An 18962-nucleotide genomic window follows, 5' to 3' on the forward strand; every position below is an offset into this window, starting at 1 on the left:
AATACTGTAGAAAAAAAGCACCCTTTTGTGATCATCTTATTATTTTAGTCATATAAAATCCATTATCAGGCTTTAATAAATATATGGAACTTTTACAAACCTATTTATACCTGTCTACTATCTGTAGGAGAATGTTTGCACTATACCATGCTCTGCATTTTTCACTTAATTGATAAAAGGCAGGCCATGATGTGGAGTGTGCAGTGTCCCATGGAGTTCTTTCTGCAGAACACTTCAGAAAGAATTGTATGATTGGAGAAGAGATCAGTCGCTTGACTTTTATGGGTAAGATGACCAGGATTCCCCCCCCCCCCCCCTTTATTTATTTTTTTTGTTTGTCATTCATTTGAATAAGTGGCGTGCCGCTTGCTTCAGAGTCTGAATGTAGTTCACATTTTTCACCTTTCACGCGACGCAGTGACTGGCATTTTTCTGTACCTTGTCAATGCCAGCTTTTACCAGGGCACATAGAAAGCAGTAATGCCCCTGAAACAGTGCATCTTACTGCCAATATAATGTGTACTTTGCTTGGGCCTTTATAAATGTGCTTTTTGATGAAGCAGCAGTAAGGCCACACCACTGCTTTCAAAATATGGGTCTTAGAATTTAGGAGTTCTGTTAAAGAACCAGTCGCCAGAGAACTTACTTTTATTTGCAGCAATACAGAAGGATAAACAAATGTATGTGGTAGCCATGGTTTAGTCCAGGGATGGTGAGTGTTTTTTTAAATTAAATGTTAGAATTTCTGTATATAGCTCTACAAAACAGACAGTGCACAGTATAAATTGGACTTTATCTGCTGCTTAACTGCAGACAGAAAACAAACAAATGTATTCGGGAAAAGACAGTTTTCCTGAATAAAAAATTGATGCAGTTACAAAGTTAAACGGCCATCTACTGGTTGAAGAATATATGTATCTCTGTTTAAATACTGGTCTAAAGTAGTTGTTGCACAAAATACAATTCTGTATTCCAACAAAAGTAACCCAGAATCATTGTTTCAGGGCAGGTCAGTACTCCTAATAGGGACAGCTGATCGCTGTATTTTAAGTGCATTAAAATGCCTACTAATTCTTAATCAAGGCTGATTGGCTCCTGAATTGTACATTAACCTGTCCACCCCTGGATTATGTTTGCTTAACCACTTCAGCTCCGGACCAATAAACACCTTAAGGACCAGAGGTCTTTTTGCAATTTCGCACTGCGCTGCTTTAACTGGTAATTGCGCGGTCATGCAATATTGCACCCAAACGAAATTTGCGTCCTTTTCTTCCCACAAATAGAGCTTTCTTTTGATGGTATTTGATTGCCTCTGCGATTTTTTTTTTTTTGCGATATAAATGGAAAAAGAGCGAAAATTTTGAAAAAAAAAAGATATTTTCTTCTTTTTGTTAGAAGAAAAATCGAATAAACTAAATTTTAGTCATACATTGAGGGCAAAATTTATTCAGCCACATGTCTTTAGTAAAAAAAATGTCAATAAGCGTATATTTTTTGGTTTGCGCAAAAGTTATAGCGTCTACAAACTAGAGTACATTTTCTGGAATTTACACAGCTTTTAATTTATGACTGCCGATCTCATTTCTTGAGGTGCTAAAATGGCAGGGCAGTACAAATCCCCCCCCAAATGACCCCATTTTGGAAAGTAGACACCCCAAGGAAATTGCTGATGGGTATGTTGAGCCCATTGAATATTTATTTTTTTTGTCCTAAGGGATTGAATAATGACAAAAAAAAAAAAAAAAAAATTTTTTACAAAAGTTGTCACTAAATGATATATTGCTCACACATGCCATGGTTATATGTGGAATTGCACCCCAAAATATATTCCGCTACTTCTCCCGAGTATGGGGATACCACATGTGTGGGACTTTTTGGGAGTCTAGTCGCGCACGGCACCCCGAAAACCAATCACCACCTTCAGGATTTCTAAGGGTGCAAATTTTTGATTTAACTCCTCACTACCTATCACAGTTTCGAAGGCCATAAAATGCCAAAATAGCACAAAACCCCCCCAAATGACCCCATTTTGGAAAGTAGACACCCCAAGCTATTTACTGAGAGGCATGTTGAGTCCATGGAATATTTTATATTTTGCCAAAAGTTGCGGGAATATTACAAACTTTTTTTTTTGCACAAAGTTGTCACTAAATGATATATTGCTCACACATGCTATGGGCAGAAGTCAAATTACACCCCAAAATAAATTCTGCTGCTTCTCCCGAGTAAACCTTTATTGGGTAATAAATGGTGGGTGCCCTGATGCTATAAAAAACAAACTAACCAGAGTCACCCGTAACACTAATACGGTGATCAGTGGTGAAAGGGTTAACTAGGGGCAATCAGGGGGTTCAAATTTTTATTAGGTAGTATATGGGGGTCCCTGGCGCTATATAAAAACCTGACGGGGAACCTAAATAACTAACTGGCTAACCAGCGTCACCAGTGACACTTATACTGTGATCGCTGGTGAAAGGGGGTGAAAGGGTTAACTAGCAGCAATCAGGGGGTTAAAACCATTATTGGGTAGTATATGGGGGTACCTAGCGCTATAAAAACCTGGCGGTGAACCTAAAAAAATAACTAGCTACCTAGCGACACTGATGCAGCGTTCAGAAAAATTATCACTTAGTGACACTGGCAAAAGGGGGTGAAAGGGTTAACTAGCGGAAATCAGGGGGTTAAAACCATTATTGGGTAGTATATCGGGGTACCTAGCGATATAAAAACCTGGCTGTGAACCTAAAAAAATAACTAGCTACCTAGTGACTGTAGCGACACTAATGCAGCGATCAGAAAAACGATCGCTTAGTGACACTGGCAAAAGGGGGTGAAAGGGTTAACTAGCGGCAATCAGGGGGTTAAAACCATTATTGGGTAGTATATCGGGGTACCTAGCGATATAAAAACCTGGCTGTGAACCTAAAAAAATAACTAGCTACCTAGCGACACATGCAGCGATCAGAAAAATGATCGCTTAGTGACACTGGCAAAAGGGGGTGAAAGGGTTAACTCTAGGGGCAATCAGGGGGTTAAATCTTTATTGGGGGGTGATAGGGGGCTACCCTGGACCTAACACTAACTGTCCTGACAGTTTTTACTGTCACAACTGACACTGAATGCATTGATCAGTAAAGAAATGATCAATGCAATCAGTGACACACTGACTGGGGGGGGAGGGGGATCGGGGGGCGATCGGGGGGGGGGGGGTTTGTGTGCCTGTGTGTACCTACATGTCAGTGTAGTGTTGGTGCACACTTACTATTAGTCTTCTCCTCGTAGTCCGGTCAAAAAGACCGCCCCGAGGAGAATGACATCACTTCCTCCTTCCTGTGTAAACAATACACAGTGGGAGGAAGCTTCTCATTGGCCAGGAGCGATCCAGAGGGGGTGGCCGAAAACCAACGGCCATCCCCTCATCACGGAGCGCTCCTGGAGCGAACCGGACCGCCGTAACCAGCGGGAGGGGGTCCGATCGGACCCCCCACCCGCTGAAAGGCAATCGCGTAGATCTACGTGATTGTGCCTGCCTGTGCCATTGTGTTGACGTACATTGGCAATACGGCGGTCCTGAAGTGGTTAAAGTCTAAAATTAGTCAGAACATAAAAAAAATTCAGCATTTAAGTACAGTACCTACAATGAATGTGACGTGTCCCTTCTGCTGCAGATTTAGTTGAAATCTTAAGTCTTCTGACTTCCTACATATGGGCAGGGCCGGACCTGGGTGGTGGAGGCCCCTGGGCTTGAGTCACTTTTGGGCCCTACCTTCTATACATTAACGTATTTATTGGCGTATAACACACACCCCAAGTTTAGGAGGGAATTTTAAGGAAAAAACGTACTTTTTAAATGCCCATCAATGCAGCCTTATCAGTGCCCATATGCAGCCTTGTCATTGTCATTTGCAGCCTTGTCAGTGTAGGCTTGTCATTGCAGTCTTGAAGTTTAAAAATGGAGCCACCGAGATAGTCCTGTGTATCTGGGCGGCTCTCGGGTCTTCTTGCAGCTCCGAGCGGAGCCGAGAGTAGCCAAGTGGGCGTGACTGTGAGCCGAGTACAGTCTCTGTGTTATGTCCATCATAGGGCGGGATTGGGTGTGACTGTGAGCAGAGTACACTCGGCTATGTATCTCGATGGGGCCCCCTATTGGGCTGGGCCCATGGGCTTGAGCCCAATCAAGCCCAATGGTAAGTCCAGCCCTGCATACAGGGGTTAATGCGAGCCACAGGACCTGTCATATGTACTTGTCGAGTGCAGATTATGCCTGCCCTTTGGGGAAAAGAGATCTCTGAATGAAGGAGCCAGGCTTTTCATTTATGTGTTCACCCTCCATTCATAGAGTATGGTTCATTTGGGGAAGGTAAAGTACAGCTTCTATGAATAGAGCAGGGGGGCAGAAGGAGCAGACTTAATTGCCACTCTTGATGAGCTCATATGACACATCCTCAGCTCGTATTATGTTCACTGCTGTGGCAATGGTAGATTTCTGCCATAGGGTACAGGGGAGATTAGCGGGCTGAAGATTTCAATGAAACTCGCTGCTAGTAAGGGACACTTCACATTGATTGCAGGTAGTACTGTCCCTTGTGCTGATTTTTTTTTTTTTTTTTTTATGTATTGACTAAACTTAGACTTGAACTTTGAATTTTGTTAGTACCTTGTTGATTGCTAATGCTTCCATTGCTTTAAAACGGGTATTGTCCTGTCTCATGTTTCAGAATACCAAGGATCAACATCGCAGCCAGACAGCTAGCATTTTCAGAAGGAGGGGTCTGTAACAGCAGCTTCCAACTTTCTCATGTCATGATCCCCTTAAGAAAAATCTTCTTTTTAAAGATTTAAAAATGACTGCCTGGCAAATGCTTTTTCTTTGTCCATACATAAAATCGCCAGATTAAATTTCAAATCAGCCTTAACGTGAGTTTGTCATGGGAAAAGTCAATGAGTTAAAATCACAGGCCTCCTTCATAAAATGCAAGTTGCCTGGCTATGTTTGATTTCAGTACTTTTTCTGATATGCTTTTTGTTGGTCTATAACTCAGTGTCATTGTTATCCCTAGCATCATAATGGCTAACTTGTTTTACTTATGTGTTTGTTTTTTTTAAGTTGTTTAAGTGATTTTAGCGCAGCATTTTGATATGGGAGATGGGCCTTGAGTAAATAATTGGGCTTATATTGCAAGGCCACTTTGATAATTTTGCATTGTAGAAAATACTTTACAGATTTTAATTAATGATAGAACCATAGTCTGTCATCTTGGAACTTTGAGTCCCTGAGCTTGCATACAGCTAGCCAAAGCTCCTGATCTAGGTCAGAAACTCAGAAAGCATTGAAGCCCTTGGATCAAAACAATATTTGGGTACTAGTTTCTTTGATTCATTTGAATGGGCTGCTGTACCCGAGGGAAATTCAGAGAAAAGGCCCCCGACCCCTTTATCCAAAACACACCCAATGGGCAGCCACACAGAACTGCCTGGTTCGATGGCACCATGCGGTTTTGCACACCTGAAAAAAATACTTTTTTAGATGTGTGGGGGTGCCATTAAGAATAAATGGCACCCCTGCGTGTCTGCTAAAGAGCAGTGCATTTTGGCTGTGGGTTGGGAACACGCGTATGATTTTATACCTGCTCACGTTCCTGCAATGGTGTGAACCTAGCCTTAGGGCAGCTTCACACTGCCCTGATGCTGTTCTGATGTTTGTGCAAAGCGCAGCTAACCAGCAGGTTTCCCATAGACTTCTATAAAGTCTTGTGGCTTTGGTGCGGCTTCAGAACACACCAAAGATGCAGCATGCAGGAGTTTGGGTGCACTTTCTAAAACCACACCAGGACCTTTATAGAAATCTATTGGAAAGCGAAACTAACCTGCACAAAAATCTGGGCAGTGTGAAGTGGCCTTTAACCTTCATTCAAAAAACAGCAGAGATCACACTCTGTAGAGCTCAGTGAGGAGAGCTCTGACAGCTGATTGGAGGAAACGGACATACCCCCTTGCACACAGGATTGGAGCTGGTGTCACAAAAACTTGTCCAAAGGGATTCATGATGGCAGAGGAACAAAGCAGCAGACAGAATTTACACTTGGTGCTCTTAATTGGGAACACACTACAGCAGTATATGCTTTTGTTCACATTTCATGTCTGAGGTTTACAACCATTTTGTCAGAGGGAAAGGCTGCAACAGAGGAGTGGTGGTTTTTAATACACATACACATACACACACACACATACACATACACACATACATACACACACACACACACACACACACACACACACACACACACCACAACATATATACATACACAGTATCTCACAAAAGTGAGTACACCCCTCACGTTTTTGTGAATATTTTATTATATCTTTTCATGTGACAACACTGAAGAAATTACTTATCTACAATATAAAGTAGAGAGTGTACAGCTTGTATAACAGTGTAAATTTGCTGTCCTCTCAAAACAACTCCACACACAGCCATTTATGTCTAAACCGATGGCAACAAAAGTGTGTACACCTCTAAGTGAAAATGTTCATATTGGGCCCCAAGTGTCAATTTGTGTGGCCACCATTATTTTCATGCACTGCCTCTCAACCCTCTTGGCCGTGGAGTCCACCAGAGCTTCACAGGTTGCCACTGGAGTCCTCTTCCACTCCTCCTTCATGACAACATCATGGAGCTGGTAGATGTTAGAGACCTTGCGCTCTTCCACCTTCCGTTTTGAGTTTCTCCCACAAGTGCTCAATAGGGTTTAGGTCTGAAAACATGCTTGGCCAGTCAATCAACTTTACAATCAGCTGCTTTAGCAAGGCAGTGGTTGTCTTGGAGGTGTGTTTGGGGTCGTTATCATTTTGTAATACTGCCCTGCGACCCGATCTCCGAAAGGAGGAGATCATGCTCTGCTTCAGTATGTCGCAGTACATGTTGGCATTCATGGTTCCCTCAATGAACTGTAGCTCCCCAGTGCAGGAAACACTCATGCAGCCCCAGACTATGACACTCCTACCACCATACTTGCTTGACTAGGCAAGACACACTTGTCTTTGTACTCCTCACCTGGTTGCTGCCAGCCACGGTTGACACCATCTGAACCAAATAAGTTTTATATTGGTCTTGTCAGACCACAGGGTATGGTCCCAGTAATTCATGTGCTTACTCTGCTTATCTTCAGCAATCTGTTTTGTGGGCTGTCAAGTGGATGATCTTTAGAAGAGGCCTACTCCAGGGATGACAGCCATGCAGACCAATTTTGATGCAGTGTGCAGCGTATGGTCTGAGCACTGACAGGCTGACCCCACCCCCTCAACCTCTGCAGCAAGACTGGTAGCACTCGTACATCTATTTCCCAAAGACAACCTCTGAATATGATGCTGAGCATTTGCACTCAACTTCTTTGGTTGACCATGGCAAGGCCTGTTCTGAGTAGAACATGTCCTGTTAAACCGCTGTATGGTCTTGGACACCGTGCTGCAGTTCAGTTTCAGGGTCTTGGCAATCTTCTTTTAGCCTAGGCCATCTTTATGTAGAGCAACAATTTTTTTTTTTTTTTTTTTTTTTTTTTTTTTTTTTCTTAAGATCCTCAGAGTTCTTTGCCATAATGTGCCATATTGAACTTCCAGTGACCAGTATGAAAGAGCAAGAACGCCAAATTTAACGCACCTGCTCCTCATTCACACCTGAGACCTTGTAACACTAACGAGTCACATGACACCAGGATGGGAAAATGGCAAATTGGGCCCAATTTGGACATTTTCACTTTAGGGGTGTACTCACTTTTGTTTATACATTAATGGCTGTGTGTTGAGTTATTTTGAGGGGACAACAAATTTACACTTATACAAGCTGTACAATCACTACTTTTACATTGTAGCAGTCATTTCTTCAGTGTTGTCACATAAAAAGAATAAAATATGTACAAAAATGCGAGTGTACTCACTTTTGGGAGGAGCTGCATATGTTCAATATGTATGTATTAGGTTTTTTTTGTTTTTTGCTTGAAATTTTTAACCCGTTGTTGTTCCTTTTTATATAGGTTTTGTGTAAAAAATCAGATGACAATGATGTTCCACAAATGCTTGTAGATTTTTGGGAGGCCCGTCTTTCCTCCTATCCTCCAGACTCCATTCTTCAAGATATTCTGTTCAAACTTACATCACATTATGTGTGTCGAATATGCAAACCTCAGCATGAGTGCGTCAAATCCTTGAAAAGCGCAGAGGATTTGGTGAGTTGATGGCTCACAACCATCCATTTTCTTTTTATTTACTGTGTGGTACAGTTCTGTATATCTGTATATCTATCTGTATATCTTTTTTTTTTTTTTACTAAAAAGCATTCATCTTTGTTTTAAAATGATGGATGCTGTGTGTTTGTACACTAAAAACCAATGTCTGTCTTTGTAGAGAAATTCCTGCAGCCATTTTGGAGTGATCAGCCCATGGGTATCAAAGATGGTTTCCTCAGGACCATCATCATGTGATCAGTGTGGAGATTTAATAAAGTTACAGGTATATATTTTGTGGTTCTTTATTTGCACTTAAGTAAGGTCTTTGTTACCATCTGTACCTGTTACAGAAATTAGAATAGGCAGTTTTCAGCATAAATACAGTATATCTGAAGGGGTTTTGTGGTTGGTGCTGTTGGGTAGTGAAGCTCATGTTTAGCGTCTGTGTGTGTTTTTTTATTTTTTTTAAACCTAAAATGAATATAATTGGTATGAACAACCCATCTCCCTGGCCAATCAATATCCTTAGTCAGGATGGACATTCAATTTCTACTGCTGTGTTTTGTTTGCACAGCTATCACATTTGTTCCCTGAGCAGTCCTTAAGTGTGGCTTGGGCACCAGATAGCCAAGTCTTACACATTTTGCCTTTTTATCCACAGTTCATTTTGTGACATTTGCTAAAGGTACAGGTTATTCAGTCAGATATAAATATATTATATTTTGACTTGTGGTTGACTTCCTAATGAACTCTAAGGCTGCATTCACACCTGAGTAGGGTGTCTGAGTGTTTTTTTACACGTTTTTATGCACAATTTTGGCACATTTTCATGTGTGTTTTTGCACGTTTTTTATACCGTGTTTTTGAGCTTTGGCTTTTTTTATTAGCCAATAGAGAAAACTATCATCTGTTGCATAATTTTTTGCAATTTTTTTTTTTTCCAGCATTTTTTTTAGCTTTTCCATCAGCTTTAAATTATTTTTTTTAACTTATTTACTTTGACTCTTTACCCGAACAAAAAAAATGATGCCAAAGGATCTTTATTTAAAAAAACAGAAAAAAATGTCATACCTCCACTGTGCAGCTCGTTTTGCACAGAGTGGCCCTGAACATCCATTTCTGGAGTCCCTTGGCGGCTCTTGCGTCTTCTCCCCGCATTAGATAACCCCTTGGAGAAGCGCTCTCCCGAGGGGGTTACATTGCGGGTGTGCTCGAGTCCAGCATGCAGCGTCCATAGATGCCGAATACAGGACTCGGAACTGGAGCCTGCGCCATTGGATTTGATTGACAGCAGCGGGAGCCAATGGCTGCGCTGCTTTCATTCTACTCAATCAAGATCCGGGAACCCATGGAGAGAGGGACGTCTGGGAGGTGCCAGCGGAAATTCGGGGCTCCGGTAAGTAAAACAGGCAGGGGTTTTTTTGTTTTTTTTTCCATCTTCATGCATATGATGCAGGAAGGTGAAAATACACGCGCCTTTACAACCCCTTTAAGGTTAGGAGGAGTTAATATTTTATTTGTCTTATTTTTTTTTATTCGTTTTCTTGTTAGGGTGTTTCTACTACTGCTTAATAATGAATAATACTAATAATTTAAAATATTTGTTTTAGGTTAGCCGCTACCGTTTCCAGCATGGGCTCTGAAGGTCCGGAACTGTAAGCTGGACCTTCAGAGCACATGCGCTGATGATGTGATGGGCTGCATGCCTTATTATAGGCTTGCCTGTAGGTACAAGTGGTAGTACAGGGTTTACTACCACTTTGAGGAGCGGGCCATCGCCATTAACAACGGATGAGTCGTTAAGCTATCAGCGGGATTCCCCACGTAAACAAAACAATTGGCAACAATATAAAATTAAGGGGAAAAAACACACCCAAGTGATTTTTATTTTTTTGTTTTTGTTTTTTTTAAAACGACTTATTCCAAAATCCTTACCAGACCCTTATCGGAGTATGCAGCCCAGCAGGTAAGAGGAGAAATTAGTGAGCGCCCTACCCTCCTGAAACCTACCAGGCCACATACCCTCTCGACATAGGGGCATGCTTTTGGGTGAGGGGGGCTCACTCCCAAAGCACCTTGTCCCCATGTTGATGAGGACAAGGGCTTCTTCTGCACACACAGTTTTTGACAAGTCCTTTAAAAAAATGTAGATCCATCATTAATCATGATGAACACCAGCTGCCGACCCCTTCCGCATGTATGAAAGCGAAAAGAACTAATGCCGTATATGTATCCCTGTATGTGTGTCAGCCATCCATCCACTCATGTGATTGAGGAAGCAGTGAGGATTTGGAAGGAGTAGATGTTTTTGCTTCATCCCGAGAGGGAAAACTGCATGGTGTGCCCTACTGGTAAAGCAGGGGTATGTCAGTGAGGTTAAAGGCCATCCTGTACGGCAGTGGTCATCAACCCTGTCCTCAGGGACCAGTAACAGGCCAGGTTTAATGTATTACCTTGGGGAGATGAAGACTAGAATACTGCAATCACTGAGCAGCAAATTATGTCGCCTGTGATGTATTTCAGTTATCTTGCAAACCTGGCCTGTTAGTGGGCCCTGAGGACAGGGTTGATGACCACTGCTGTACGGGTTGTGGATTCACTTTGCTTTATGCATGTCACAGTGGTGATCTCAGTGGATTAAAGCTGGATATCATCTACCATTTTTTCCAATATTTTGCACGTTTAGATAAGTATTGGACTTTATTTGTATATTTTTGGAGGCATTGTGTATGGTATATAGAGAAAAATACAATCCCAAAATATTTTTTTGTATGCATATTGATTTTTTTTTTTATGTATATTGTTTTTTTGTTCTAAATCTATGAAAGCTTTTGTATATTACTGATAAGAGGTATTCATTTTTTATGAGAATTGCGCTACACCATTTTTGGGTAAAAGTTTGGTTATATAAGTTTTGAATCGCTTAGGTATCGGCTAGCAATTTTTTTAGCACCGATTTTTGTTTTTGTATTTATTGTACTTGATTGTGCTGATTAATCACTGGTACACAGTTCTAATAAGCTCTGGGTCCTAGAATGAACATTGTGCTTAGTATGTTTTGTGTTACTCTAGGACAGGAGGCATGTTAATGGCAGCATTACAAGGTGGAAATAAAGGGGAAATAATTAGTGAAATAAGAAATCTAATGCAGCTACCACATCGAAGAACCGGAAAATCTGCAATACTTTTACATTTTGTTTTTGGGTATAGATGGCTTTACCTTCTGAATAACATAACACAACTAGGGCTGAAACAACTAATCGATTTAATCTAATAAACTAATAGTTTATGAAATGAATCAATTACTATTTTCACAATCAATTAATCGGTCAGTAACATAATGGGGTTAAAAAAAAATTAGCCCTTTATAGTACAAAAAGAGCAAATTGCTACTGTTCACCAATCTACAGTAAAAAAATGAACCCCTTACAGTAGCGATTATTTGCTCTTTTTGTACTATAAATGGCTAATTTATGTTTTTTTTAACCCCATTATGTTACTAAATGTCTTGAGCCTGGTTCACACCAATGTTGTGTTTGGTGCTTTTTGCAGAAACACACTACAGTTCATTGAACAGGCTTTTTTTCAGCTGCTGCGTATTTGGAAAGGGTCAAGAACTTTTTTCAATGCAAAACTGCTTTTTTTGGTTCAATATACTTCAATGGAGAAGCTGCAAAAAAGCATGTACTGTAATGTGTTTTTGCAGCAATTTGTCTCTGTTACTCTGCCCAATACCAAACAAATTGGCCCAAAAAAAATGTAAAAATGCAAATTGCAGCAAAATCATGTGCGCAAAAATCCAAACGCACTGCAGAGACAAATCAAAAGCAAACTGCATAGGCATGCACCAAGTCTTATGCTGGCCACATGGATCAATTTTCAGACAAGAATATTCATATGAAAAATCTTTGTACATTCTCAGCTATGTCAGTTTTTTTGCTCTCTAGGTTATGTGCAGTTATCTTTGTCTTGCCACACTGCCTTTATCTTCATCCAATGCCTAATACATGTCTGAGTATCAATAAGACATAACTAAGACATAAAATGTGGCAGTGGTTGTTGGTGATAATTTATGAACGTGTTTTGCATGTAGTCTCTTCTCTGTGGACCATCTCTGGAAATTGCATCATTCCTCCCTTTTCTGGATTTCATACCGCAAGAAAACAATTCACATTTGAGCATACACCTTATATGTGCAACTCGTCTCCTTAACTTCGAGAGCTCAATAGAGAGACTTCTGGATCGGTGCCCTGAAGCTGTCACTTTGTATGCAAAGCAAGAGATAAAAAATGGAAGCCAGGTAAAGTCTAAACTGGTATTGTTATAATTAACATTATACAGTATGTTAATGAATACCATATATATGCATTTGTGATTTGTAGCTTACTGTGTGACTTAGAATTAATGTTGCAACTTTGTATATTTGGCCATGCTGATTCAAACATTTTGGAGACAACATATACATCAGAACGGGTGTTCACCATACTTAAAGGACAAGTAGGGCCTAAGCTCTTTTGTCCTCTTTTGTCCATACTTCTCCTGTGGGTCACAGGAGTGCACTTCTGCACTCCTGTGACCCGTATTCAGCCAACAGTGGGCTAAAGTGTGCTGTCAGCTGATGTCACTCAGCTTGTCCAGATTCTGGAGGAATCCCGCTGAGAGCCTGAGCCATTCGCTTTGGTCTCCTGCACAGCCCGATGCTCCAGTGAGCGCTGGAGGGGCGGAGCAGGGAGTAGTCTGTAGTCATTAATCGCTCAGTTCTCGGTCTTAGAGGCAGCCAGGGACATGCTGCATCCACCTAGGTGACTGATTGTTTTGTTTTATTTACCCATGTACTTCACTTTCAAATGTAGCATTTATTGACTACAGGGTCGTATTAGATTACAAACTTTTAAAGAAAGTTAACACATGAACCATATTACCATAAATAAATGTCCTTGTATTTGGGGCACAAGCAGAAGGTGATAATATTTGCTACTGTTGAATTCGGAGGAAAATAAAATTATAAAATTAACCTCATCTGCTTGATACACATGCTGGAAGTATCTAGAGCTCATTTGTTAGTTGGCAACAGCACATGAGACTATTGTGTGGGGCATTAGATCCCCAACAAAAGCTTCTGCGGCTAATTTGCTACATTGCTACCATCATTCATCACCCACTCTCATTCTAATTAGGGATGCACCGAAATTTCGGCCGCCGAAACATATCGGCCGAAAATGGCCCTTTCGGCAAAAAGCCGAAAGAGAATTTCCGCCGATACTGGTGCCGAAAATGGGGCGGGGCTTGCGGGGCTTGGCCCCGCCCCCGGTGCCGCCCATCACGGGGGTGTCCTTCTTCTATCTTTAGCTCTCCTGCTCCCCTCCCTCCTCACCTATGCTGCAGTCAGCCTGTGAGGTCTCGCTCTAAAGTCCCCCTCTCCACAGCGGTGGCTGCATATGTCTCCTCAGCCGATGTGTAAATCGGCTGTGCAGGAGCTGGGCACGATGTTCACTGTGAAAGTGAAACCAAAGCAGAGGCGTCTAGCAGTGTGTGCTGTGCTCTCTGCCTCCCCCTAGAGTGCAGTACCCAGCATGGAGATTAATGAAGAGCTGCAGTTGCCAATTTAAAAAAAAGACTGTCTATATATGTTTGTATGCCTGTGTGTTGTGTGTGTTGTATGTGTGTGTGTTGTGTGTGTGTTATATGTGTGTATGTATGTATGTATGTATATATGTGTGTGTATATATATATATATATATATATATATATATATATATATATATATATATATATATATATATATATATATATATATATATATATATATATATGTATGTGCATGTTTATATGTATGTATGTGCATGTTTATATGTATGTATGTGCATGTTTATATGTATGTATGTGCATGTTTATATGTATGTATGTGCATGTTTGTATGTATGTGCATGTTTATATGTATGTATGTTGTGTGTGCATGTTTATATGTATGTGTGTATGTGCGCATGTATGTGTTATATGTGTGTTGTATGTTTTATATGTGTGTGTGTGTGCACGCGTTTTTATATGTGTATGTTTATATGCACTGATGAGGCACAGGCAGGCTACATGGCGGGCACTGGTAGGCTGCTGGCACAGTGAGGCTGCATTGATCTCCTGTAGCATGTCCGCAATCTCTGACCATCTCCTGTACCATGCCTGCAGTCTCTGACCAGCTCCTGTACCATGCCTGCAGTCTCTGACCAGCTCCTGTACCATGTCTGCAGTCTCTGACCAGCTCCTGTACCATGTCTGCAGTCTCTGACCAGCTCCTGTACCATGTCTGCAGTCTCTGACCAGCTCCTGTACCATGTCTGCAGTCTCTGACCAGCTCCTGTACCATGTCTGCAGTCTCTGACCAGCTCCTGTACCATGTCTGCAGTCTCTGACCAGCTCCTGTACCATGTCTGCAGTCTCTGACCAGCTCCTGTACCATGTCTGCAGTCTCTGACCAGCTCCTGTACCATGTCTGCAGTCTCTGACCATCTCCTGTACCATGCCTGCAGTCTCTGACCATCTCCTGTACCATGCCTGCAGTCTCTGACCAGCTCCTGTACCATGCCCGCAGTCTCTGACCATCTCCTGTAATATGTCCTCAGTCTCTGACCATCTGATGTATGAAAATATTTTTTAAAAACAGTCATTTTCGGTATCGGTGCTGTTTCGGTATCGGTTTCGGTTTTCGGCCTAGTGTATTTTTCATTTTCGGTATCGGTTTCGGCACCAAAAAACCCATTCGGTGCACCCCTAATTCTAATGTATACATGATGTGCTAAATGTAGCCAACATGTCACATAGAAGCACTCCATTTGGTAGTTGGTTTGTTTGGGGAACCGAAGCATACACACCACCTTCTGCATTTTTCTACTGGGCTCACATGATCACACACTGGTTCAGGTTCTGATCAGGCAAAAGATAGGACAATTTTGTGTGCCCCAACACTTGGAGCAGACCTAGGCTTTCATATGCAAGCCTGCCATGAATAGTAAATCTGGTATTTAGCAAAAAATCATTTCTGTTTTGAATTTCTTAAAACTGTATTTTATTTCAATCATACAGTGTAAATAATCATTTATTGAATCAAGATGTGTTTATTAGTACATTGCTAGATTTGAAGCTCTAAAATTGTTTAACAATATGTGTAGATTTCCTGCGGATGTTGAAATTCCTACTTTTTGTTTTTATCGGCACAGGCACTCTGGTGGAACAAGCTACTGCCTGAACTGTGTACTCGAATTCGAGAAAATGAGAACACTAATGACATATTTATTTCAGCTTTAAAAGGTGAGAGAGCATGACACATGTTGCCTTAAAGTTTAACTCCAGACTCGTTTTTATTTTTAATAGAGTAGGGCAAGGGTTAGATTCGCTGTTGGGTTTCAGTACTTATTAAAAAAGTGACAACAGAAGATTTCATCTGTCCTAATGACAGCATTGCTACTGCTACAGGAAGTGAGGCAAAGTCTCCTATAGAGACACATGGCAATAAAAAGTGAGCATGGTCTTTACTTTTCCCCAACCCCACTAGCAAGAACGTTTTTTATATATTGCTACCCCTTTTTTTGGACGTTTCCCCTTGATTCCTGCCCTGGACAGCAGGAAGAAATTGCCCCAGATGAGAAACGGACAATAAAAAAAAAAAAAAAAAAAATCAAACAGAAGTCCTAGGAAAATCAGTAGCACATAAGGTGAAGTGATGGAACACAAACATTTTAGTTGGTGTAAATAGATTCACTCACACTCCAATCCTGTTGAAGGGAAGGCATCTGTTGTCTTTGATATGTATATTTAGTACTACTTAATATTGTTAAGCCTAGGTTCAAATTGCAGTGATTTGGCATGTAATTAATTTGACATGTCAAATCGGCGTCGACCATCCGAATCGGTGTGACGCCGACTTTGCAGCACTGCACCAATTCCCAAAAGTAGTTTCTGTACTACTTTTGGCAACTTCGGGGTGCAATTTGTATAGATATCTGTGCAGCAACCTGCTCAGATGTCTCTGAAGTCACCCCCCAAAGTCCGGCCTGACATGCGGGAATGGAATCATTCGAGTTCAGCTGAACTTGCACGATTTTAATCCCACTGTCGGTGTGAACCTGGGCTAATTGTAACATACTGTATATTGTTGGACATCTTGAACTGGGAAAGTACCCCCTGTCTAATATATTCTTTCTTTATCCCTTGCATACTCCTCTTGTTTTAGACACTTTGGAAATGATATCCATGGAACTTGACCTTCAGGACTTCCTGAATGTGCTGCCTGATGATGGCATTGCAGCATTCTTCTTGCCTTACCTTGTAACGCAAAGTGAAAAAAAGCTGATGGTTTAAATTTGCTGCTGCTTTGTCTCAATTCATACCCAAAGTTACAATGTGGAATCTATGATGTAAAGTAAAATACACAGCTCAAACTGAGTTTCTGTTCCATGGCCCTACATACAATAAAAATATGCCCGTAATGGAATGTTATGAGACTAGGTTAATGTGACTCAACTCTAACCGAATTTGGGACCAGCAGATAGAGAAGACAATGAAGAACCCGGAATGCGATACACTCAAAAGTATGTCAGATGTTGGAAATATTCAGTCACCATAGCTCCTCATGAGCAACTGGCACTGAGAGTGATGGGACACCAGCATATTAACCCTTTTCTATGCAGACAGTAGAAAAAAGGGTGAAGAAACTGCGCTGAGAATAGAAAAACACAAATTTCTAAAATATGATACAAGCTGCAATTCTCCTGTTTAACATAAACACAGTATTCATAAGTCAGAAGAAAATAGAATCGAAGAGAAGAAACCCATAAGCAATCAATAATTGGTAGTTGCATAAATTCAAAATCGAAATGAAATAAAGTCCACGAGTGCTCAAATAATGATGTAGTCCATCAATGTATGCGATGGCGTCTCCAAGCACTATCAAATTAAGTGCTGAATCCACCACCAAATAGAAGAAATCTCTTCTTGCCAGCTTACTATGATATGATCCCCCATTTCAGAGGATCAAGGAGAATATTTGTAGTCTAAAAACAGCCTGGCTCCAACACACAGTAAGCACGCTAAGTTATCCGCAAGCCACCTCTCATAGGCTATGGATGAACGTGGTACATAAAAGATAAATGCTCCAGATAGTGTACAACTTTTTTTTAGCAGTGCCTTAGTCCAATTGCCCATGGACAAGTGCCAAATATTTGTCGCCAGAGTGGCCAGCCCAAACCCTCGCCATATAGACAGACCTTTTAATCTTGCAAAAAGAGTCCCTTTAAAGAAATGAAGTTCAAGGTCATATTTACTGGCTTTGGCTCAAGCGCCAATATTTTGGTTATATGTGATATACACAATTTTTCCTGTGCTGCTATTATTTGCTAATTTTTAAAGCTTTACAGCACCACAATTTGATTCACACACTACAAAACAAATATATTCAAATTGTACAAATAGTGCAGCATTACCCTCATGTATAATTAACTGTGCTTGATTTCAGTTCTTTCAATGTGATTTACACACACAGTAATACACACAGTCCTTTATTATTATGTTTTTGTGATCACTGTTCACTTCCCATGAATTTTCTTCACCTTTATATTTGTATACACTCTGTGCTCCACTTTCACCCAAGGTGTGTTCTCACCTTATAAACAGGACTTGTAACCACAAGTTCCAACAACCACTTGTTCCCCATCAGGGTTACATGAGCTCTCCTCTGTCTCTGAAAGGACTGTAATCAAGCACTGTGGATTATATATGAAAGTTTATTTTGGTGTGACATTATTTTCTTAGAAGCGTGTGTTATAGGGTAGTACTGCACTGTGTGTGCATTTGCCACAGCATCTGTTTGGTTGGGAAATCAGGCGCTGAGCTATTTGCAACTGGTTTCCTGGAACATACAGTATATGTAACGCTGGTTAGTGATTCATCATTCTGGTATCTATTCAGAATTAGAATGCTGCAGTTCTACTTGGAACTACCCTTAAATTCCAACTTTTCCTTATGAGTAATATATTGTATATCTTCATGGTCATTCTAAGAGACAATGGGTGCCTGCATAAACCACCTTATATCTTCCTGAGATAAAAACCTAGTATTTGTAACTAATGCAATATCAATTCCTAGAGTGTAGCTGTGGCTTTTTCTTTCTCATATCACCCTATTTTCCTAAGACTGTTTTGTGTTGCTTCATTGACCAGTAGTGAAGAAGCAGGGACAGAGCAGAACTCCTCTTCAGGATTGGAACTCAGGTAGTTGGACACCAGCAAGCATATAAAAAAGTGATACAGTGGGGCAAAAAAGTATTTAGTCAGCCGCCAATTGTGCAAGTTCTCCCACTTAAAAACATGAGAAAGGCCTGTGATTGTCATCATAGGTATACCTCAACTATGAGAGACAAAATGTGGAAACAAATCCAGACAATCACATTGTCTGATTTTTGAAAGAATTTATTTGCAAATTATGGTGGAAAATAAGTAGTTTGTCAATATCAAAAGTTCATCTCAATACTTTGTTATATATCCTTTGTTGGCAATGACAGAGGTCAAACATTTTCTGTAAGTCTTCACAAGGTTGTCACACACTGTTGCTGGTATGTTGGCCCGTTCCTCCATGCAGATCTCCTCTAGAGCAGTGATGTTTTGGGGCTGTCGCTGGGCAACACACACTTTCAACTCCCTCCAAAGGTTTCCTATGGGGTTGAGATCTGGAGACTGGCTAGGCCACTCCAGG

At 41.0% G+C, this 18962-nt stretch overlaps 1 protein-coding gene across 2 annotated transcripts in view; it reads left to right on the forward strand.

Moving 5' to 3' along the window:
- The window catches only part of HPS3 (HPS3 biogenesis of lysosomal organelles complex 2 subunit 1), a 70578-nt gene extending 53459 nt beyond the window's left edge, over positions 1-17119 (forward strand). For both annotated transcript variants that reach the window (XM_077488262.1, XM_077488261.1), the window contains exons 14-18: positions 8031-8222; positions 8401-8505; positions 12316-12522; positions 15434-15524; positions 16447-17119. In XM_077488262.1, coding sequence (XP_077344388.1) covers positions 8031-8222; positions 8401-8505; positions 12316-12522; positions 15434-15524; positions 16447-16574 — 723 coding nt within the window. In that variant the 3' untranslated portion in view covers positions 16575-17119. The remainder of the gene's footprint in view (positions 1-8030; positions 8223-8400; positions 8506-12315; positions 12523-15433; positions 15525-16446) is intronic.
- The last annotated feature ends 1843 nt before the right edge of the window (positions 17120-18962 follow it).

Source organism: Lithobates pipiens, unplaced genomic scaffold (assembly GCF_037356315.1).
Source record: "Lithobates pipiens isolate NorthernLeopardFrog02 unplaced genomic scaffold, aLitPip1_a1.2 Scaffold_18, whole genome shotgun sequence".
NCBI lineage: Eukaryota > Metazoa > Chordata > Amphibia > Anura > Ranidae > Lithobates > Lithobates pipiens.